Source organism: Alnus glutinosa, chromosome 1 (genome assembly GCF_958979055.1).
Source record: "Alnus glutinosa chromosome 1, dhAlnGlut1.1, whole genome shotgun sequence".
Lineage (NCBI taxonomy): Eukaryota > Viridiplantae > Streptophyta > Magnoliopsida > Fagales > Betulaceae > Alnus > Alnus glutinosa.
The window spans coordinates 32527654-32535299 of NC_084886.1; the positions used below are offsets into that span (position 1 = coordinate 32527654).

Consider the following 7646-nt stretch of genomic DNA (forward strand, 5'->3'; position numbering starts at 1 on the left):
TTAAATTAGCCAGATCAAGTTTTTTATTAAATGGGTTGGTTGTTTTTATTTAATTAAAAACATGGGCTGGAGAGAAACTGTGCATTTAATGCAAGGGGAGATTGGGCTTTGGGATAAAACCCAAGCTCAGTAGCATATATGCGACACATGGGCCAGGAGCTTATCCCTAGCCCATGCACCACTTGGAGTTCTAGTCTACCTAGAACTTCATTTTACAACTAGTCCCACATTGCTTATGTCTCCCAGTCTCCTAGTATTCCGAGCCTATAAATAGATATGCCTATAGCTCTTCAAAGGTAAGCTATTTTGCTACAGTTCTTTAGTTTTTACTAAAAACTAATATTCTTGAGTTAACTCTCGAGAATAAAGTTTAAATTTTGAAGAGCAAGTTGAGAGCTCAATCTCTTGGTTATCATCAGTCATCGATGAGAAGATTTAGAGGTTGAGTTAAAAACACGAAGAACATGTTCTTCAACATGCAAGGAGCAAATCAACCAAAGTCAACTAGCCCTAGTAGCCTAGGAGATGCCAATTTCAATTGTAAGTACTCTAAATTTGTTTGTTTAAATTATCTAGCCTTGTTTATCTCAAAGACAAATTTTCTGGGATCGGTATTCCGTTGCGTCTAATTGGATTAGTGCATGATCCCCAACAATCTCAACATAATTCAAAATATCGAAAGCATTCTAAACAACCCATATGATCACAAAATATCATCGACTCGAATTAAATCAATTATAGCATTCTTGTATTATTATTGGAAACCACAAAACTTAGTATCTTTTCTTAATGAGTTAAATACTCACCAAATCGGCTTGAGCAAGAGCTTGTGATGGATTTCACAACACAAGGATTGCAATGCACCACTGCAATACAAATTGAAATTAGACATCAAGACCAACCTAAAGCACATTCTAACTCTAAACACCACATGTGTTCTTGACTTGTCTCAAGAGCTAACCTACCATGGCAACCCATATAATTTTTAGGGTTCCATTTCATAACCTAATAACTAAAACCACTAACCATATGGAAATCCTAGGGACACAAAAATCTCTAATTTACAACACTTATACAAAAATCTAAGGTTTAGGTCTTACCTTGGTTTTTCACCAAATTTGAAGTTTCGCCCCACAAAACACTAACTCGTGGCCTGACTATTGTTTAGAACTCCTTTAAACCCAAATGGATAAAGGAATTTGTGGGATTAAGCTTAAACCTCACAAATCAACAAAAATACAAGAAAAGTTATGGTTTATAGATTTACCTCAAATTGATCGATGAAAACAACGATCTTGCACTAAAAAACATGTTTTCGGAGTCGGATTTGGCTTTGGGAGTCTCTAGAAATCAATACCTAAGGTTTGATTGCAAACCTTAGGTGAGAGAAGAGAGAAAATTGTGAGAAATGGGGAAAAAAGGGAAGAAAATGAGTTGAAAACAAGGGTTCCAGCTTTTATACCCTTTCTTGTTCGGACAAATTAATGAGCTGTCCGACACACATTAAAAACTCAACTTTATGTCCAAACTATCCGAACATGCCTTTGGCTCGTTCGGACACACCCAGCAAAGCTAAACTTTCTGAACTACCTGTCCAAACACGATAATACCCCGTTCAGACAAACCAGTCTGAAATCAGACTTAACTAAGTTTCTAAGTGTTGTTTTTCATTCTTCACTTAATTACTTACTAAATTAGTCTAAATTGTGTTTTAAACTCTTATTTAGTATCTTGGGCGTTACATCCTCCCCTCCTTATATAAATTTCGTCCTCAAAATTTAGTTTATTCACATAAAACCCAATACTAACACCAATCACCCTTTAACACGCTATTCTCAAGTTTGAATATCTTTCTTAGAATTTCTAAACATCGCATAAGCCCGTTAACCTCAATTTCAATCACTATTAAGATCTGCATTGTCGACTTAGTATGTCTCTAAAGTCCTTAACAACCAATCAAATCTCTCCAACAACCGATCAAATTTCGCTAAATCAAATGCCCCATCATATGATCAAGGCACCTAAATATACCCTATCTAGGAGCATTAGCTGTTAACCACAATCAATTTCAAGTCAGAGTTTGGAAACTGATGGGTCCCATGGTAGGCCGAATCTTAAAGATCCCTTGCAAGTTCCAGATGGGCCAATCACAAGGTCAAGAGCGAAGAAGATCAAGGAAGCAATGCAAGGATTGGTGCAATCCACTTGGGTCAAGTTTGCAAATTTATCGAGCAAGACTCCAACATTCAAGATGGGCTTGAAATAAGAAGAACCAACTTTAATCCATGTGATACAAGCGACAGATGGGGGCAGCATAGCCTAGCGCTTTAGTGTAAACTCTTTATTTCACTAAGTATAGGCGTGTGGGCCTATTTTTATGTTTCTATGGTTATAGGCTTTTGGGCCTATTTATTTCATTAAGTGGACTTCTTTTATTAGTTATAGAAGTGTAGTTTAGGATGTTTTGGGCTTGAATATGTTCAGCCCATGTCTTTCAATTGATATAGGCCTTAGTAGGTTTAGGGTTTCATGGAGAGGTTTTAAAAAGACTTGTAGCCGCATTTGCTAGGGAAGTTGAATGTGAATGAAGTTTTTTGTTCTTCATAGAAAACTTTTCAGTTTTCTATACTTGTTCTTGATTGAATTAAGAACTTATCAAAGGCAAACCCTTTGTGGCGTTCTAACCAAGTCTAGGTTCTTGAAACAAGATTTCAACGGGTTTAGACCTTCTTGACTTGATTCTTGGCTTTCTTGGGTAGGTTTCAATTTAATTATGGGTTCAAGGGAGTTCGATCCCACGGGTTTACATCATTTGGTATCAGAGCTCAGTTCCAAATCAGGTCTGATTTTTCCTTTTTAATTATTCCATTTGTTTTTGTTTTTTTTTCTTTCTCTTTTTCTTGTCTTAGGCGTGTTCTAAGGTTCTCTAGTTTCAGCTGCGATTCCTTCTTTATTCTTGTTAATTTCGTCTGTTTGAATTCAGATCTGTGATTTTTTACAATTGATTATTCGTGTACTTGATTCAAGAATTAAAATTTGCGAATTCTTTAATTGAGTATACAAATCTTTTCTTAAATTTTCAGATTTGAATCATTACTTTAATTTCCAGATTTGAATCTTTGCTTTAATTCCAAGATTTGAATCATTGATTTATTTTCTAGATTTGAATCTTGTCTTTAATTTTCAGATTTGAATCTTGCCTTAATTTTCCAGATTTGAATCTTTGCCTTAATTTCCAGATTTTGAATCTTTGCTTTAATTTTCCAGATTTGAATATTTGCTTTGATTTTCTAGATTTGAATCCTTGCTTTAACTTCCATAACTGTAATTTTCCAAATTTTAATTCCATTTTCGTTAGCGTTTGTCCTTTGTCTACTTTCGTTTCTTGTTGTGCAGTTAGCATATTCAAAAGTTGCTGCGTAGTTATTTAAAAAAAAAAAAAGAAAAAAAAAAGAATTTCGAAAATAGCTGTTTGATATACTTTGCAATCCGAAAATTGAAGTGATTTGGTGTTGATTGGTCTTTATCTTCAAAGGAATCGAATGTATCATCTTTAGTATCTTGTTTCCAAATTGCTCTTTCCTCGTACAAATTCTTTTAGATCCGTATCATTTTATTCCTTTTTTGTTTTTAAAATCTATTGGTGGTTGGAATAATACGAGGTGATGTCTTGATTTAGTTCAACTAGTTCTTAAAGAACTTGAAAGGGAAAACAGGTGAGGTGAAAACACGAGTGGAGTGACAATATTTGAGTGTAAACACGTAAGGGAGTGTGTGAGGTTTTACCACTAACATTTTTTTTTTTTTTTTTTTTTTGTAGTGCATTAAAAATGTCTCATAAGAGTGACTCAACACCTAAGGAGGAGGTGGATAATTCATTCTTTGTATTGCGGGCCATGCAACAACAGTTTGAACGGTTGAACTTGGTGTTGGAGGAGGTAAAGGATAGGATGGATTAGCAAGAGGTAGTGATTAGAAAATTGCAAGGTGGGCGAGATAGGAGGAGACGTGCGCCTAGCGTTAAAATGAGTTTGAGAACGAAGGAGATGATGATGATGAGGAAGACATAGCATCTGAAGTTGGAATGGGTGGGGTTGATAAACCTAGAGGAGGTAGGCGTGGAAGAGGACATGGGAGAGATCTAATGGGTCGAGATGGGGTAGATACAAACCTTGGGAGCATCAAAATGAAAATACCATCTTTCCAAGGTAGGACTGACCCTGAAGCCTATTTAGAGTGGGAGAAGAAAATAGAGTTGATTTTTGATTGTCACAATTATTCAGAGGAGAAGAAGGTGAAGTTGGCAGTAATTGAGTTCACTGATTATGCAATTATTTGGTGGGATCAATTAGTGACCAATAGGAGGAGAAATCATGAGAGACCTATAGAAACATGGGGTGAGTTGAAAGCCCTCATAAGGCGAAGATTTGTTCCTAGCCACTACTATAGAGACCTTTACCAAAAATTACAAAACCTTACACAAGGGTCTAGGAGTGTAGAGGATTACCATAAGGAGATGGAGGTGGCTATGATTCGGGCTAATGTAGAGGGACGAAGCCAAAAAGTATTTTGGGCAGGGGCCAAGTCGTTAAGGCATAAATTACAAATATATTATAATCAGAGTAGGGGTCAAAGCATGAATAAGAAATATATAAAGATTGAAGATGAAATAACAATATAAAGACAAAATTAACATCAATTTCGTTTTGACAAAAAAAAATAATAAACAAAAGAAAATATACAAAATATTTGTTTCATAATACATTAAATTTCAACCAAAACACCTATCAAAATGGAACCCGTCGTGTTTTTTAATCCCGAAAACCATCTATGATTGAATCTATGCTAATTGCTGCAGCAACTTCTCTTTTGATGTACACCATTAGAGAATCCGTCAAAAACTCATCTTCAATTTTGTTACGAAGCCTAGTTTTGACAATATTCATGGCTGAAAATCCTCGTTCTGTAGTTGCGGTAGAAATGGGAAGAGTAAGCACAAGTACAATAACTCGAAAAACAAGTTGGTAGATACTTGATTTTCCAGTACTAACCAACCATTGGCACAATTCAGAAATATTTGATAGTGCTTGAAAACTCGAATGTTGAACTACATTATGCTCATAATGGTTAAGTTCTATTTCCAACTGTTCCTTTTCAATATCAGTAAAGTCTTGCGGATAAAACTTGTTTACCAACTGACAAATATCATCAATTTTGAAAGATTCGCGTGTGGCTCGAGGATCAAGAGCTGAGCCGAGAATAAGCAACTCCACTGCATGCTCACTAAACCGGCGATTTAATTCTTGCAATTGAGAATCTATTGAGGCACAAAAAATATCCACTCGATAATGTTGCTCAATTGTAAAGTCGGTTTGTTGATGGCGAGCTCGACCTCGTCTCTCAACATAACGAGCATTCATATCTGGGACATCTATATTGCGTTTCTCGCAAAATGACTTCACATTGGTAAGTAAATCATCCCATTTATCATCTCTATATTGTTGGATATATGCTTTAGTGGATGAAACAAGATTCATGGTACTTAAAATGTCTTGAGACTTTGATTGCATCTGTATTGTTTCTTTCATGAGGTGCAAGATGAAAACAAATTCAAATGAAGTCATCACCTGGTAAACTGAATCTGCTTCTGCTCATTGGGAAGAAGTAGTTCCCACATCAATTATTTTAAGAAGAACTTCACAAGCTGGACTAAAAATTTTGATCAAGCTAGAAACTGATCTCAAGTGAGAACTCCAACGAGTATCTCCAGCCCGTTGTAAATTACTAATTTGATTAAGTCCTCTTCCACTCTGAATCTCATCAATTTCAATTAGGTAAGCAATTTCAGCTGTTTGGGCAATCCGCAATTCTTCAAATCGACTGCACGAAGCACAAACGATATTGACAATAGAAGTCAAATTAGTAAAAAATTGATGAACATGAATAACTTCCTTTGATGCTGCCACTAATGCCAATTGAAAACAATGTGCGAAACAATGAATGTAGTAGGCATATGGACAATCATTTGAAACCAAAGCTTGCAACCCATTCCACCCACCTCGCATGTTACTTGCGCCGTCATATCCTTGCCCTCGAATATTTTCAATCGCTAACTTATGTTGAGACAATACAAAATATATACCATTTTGTAGGGTTACTGCCGCAGTATTAGAGACATGAACAAGCCCAAAAAAGCGTTCCCGCACAAAGCCATCTTTGTCAACAAATCTTAAAACTATAGCCATTTGCTCCTTCATTGACTCATCACGAGCTTCATCAACAATTATGCGAAACTTTGCATTACCAATTTCTTTGCGAATTGTCTCCTTCACTTTGGTTGAAAAAAATATATAAAATTTCTTTTTGTATCATTGGTGATGTCTAAGAGGCATTTTTTGGAGCTTTAGCTATCACTTCAGCAATTTGTTCATTATATAAAACTATCAAATTCAATATTTCAAGAAAATTTCCACGATTCGTTGAATCCACACTTTCATCCCGACCTCTAAAAGCAATACCCTGAAATGCCAGCATTCGAACAACTTCAATTGAGCTTTTAACTGCAGTCAATTGTTTGCAATTTGTTTAGAAGTGAAATTTTCAAACACATTTTGTATGTGTTGAGACCAGTTCTTCAAGTCTTCGCATGACCTCTTAGCAATTCTATGAAATGAATTAGGATCTTTTCCAATATGATTGAGAAAAGCACAATTTTTTCCATCTCTAACTTTCTTCCAATTCCTGAATCCATCTATAGTGAATACACGTTGTGTAGGATGCCCAGATGGCTTATTAAAGAGAAAGCATGGTAGACAAAATGCTGCATCTTTTTTCTTCGAATATTCAAGCCATGTAAGAAATAAATTGAACCATGAAGGTTGAAAGCTACGAAGATGATTTGGATTTCCAGATTTTGGATACTCTTTAAGGATAAATTGGTACGGACCAGCTTGAATGTAAGCTCGTCGAATTTCATCCCGTTGATTAACATTATACTCCCATATTTGACGACGTAATCTAGGATCAAACTCCAATGAACTAATATCAAATTCATTGACGTCAATTCTTCGAGATTTTTTAGAAGAATTTTCAGAAACTATGATATCAGAAGTTGGCGACGATGTATCACTAACATTGACATTTGAACTTTGTGCATTTTTTCTTTTGAAAAAGTCAAGTATTGTATTTGGTTTTCCCATCATCTACAGATAAATTTACATGGTTATATTGGAGTCTTTAGAAAAGTAAGAAAAAAATATTTGTAAGTTAGCAATTAATGAACTCACATAAAGAATAATAGAATATAATGGCCAGATTTTTAAGTGGTTTGAATAGGGACATAGCCAATGTAGTTGAGTTGCAACATTATGTGGAGGTAGAAGACATGGTGCACATGGCTATGAAAGTGGAGAGGCAGTTAAAGAGAAAGGGGGCAGCAAGGTATACTTCAATTTCTAGCACTCATTGGAAACCAAAGTGGGATAGAAAAGATCAAGCTGTAGTAAAGGGGAAGGCCGAACCACCTAAGGGAAAAGATGAATGAACTAGTAAGAACAAACCCAATGTAGATTTTCAACCTTCCAAGAATAGAGATATTAAATGTTTTAAATGTTTAGGTTCAAAGCACATCGCGTCTCAATGTCCAA

At 35.5% G+C, this 7646-nt stretch overlaps 1 protein-coding gene across 1 annotated transcript; it reads right to left on the bottom strand.

Moving 5' to 3' along the window:
- Positions 1-5651: 5651 nt before the first annotated feature.
- Positions 5652-7199, bottom strand: LOC133859059 (uncharacterized). Its single transcript, XM_062294405.1, has 3 exons — positions 6609-7199; positions 6415-6519; positions 5652-6326 (listed from the first exon to the last, which is right to left on the bottom strand). Exons 1-3 carry the CDS (start codon positions 7197-7199, stop codon positions 5652-5654), a joined length of 1371 nt encoding a protein of 456 aa, XP_062150389.1.
- Positions 7200-7646: the final 447 nt, after the last annotated feature.

What these genes read in the sequence shown, in the direction of transcription:
- LOC133859059 (XM_062294405.1), bottom strand. Translation starts at nt 7,199, where the DNA reads ATGGGAAAACCAAATACAATACTTGACTTTTTCAAAAGAAAAAATGCA. An exon ending in GGTCTCAACACATACAAAAT is followed by an intron (nt 6,520 to 6,608) that starts GTGTTTGAAAAT and finishes CTGGCATTTCAG; the next exon opens with GGTATTGCTTTTAGAGGTCG. An exon ending in ATAATGAACAAATTGCTGAA is followed by an intron (nt 6,327 to 6,414) that starts GTGATAGCTAAA and finishes ACCAAAGTGAAG; the next exon opens with GAGACAATTCGCAAAGAAAT.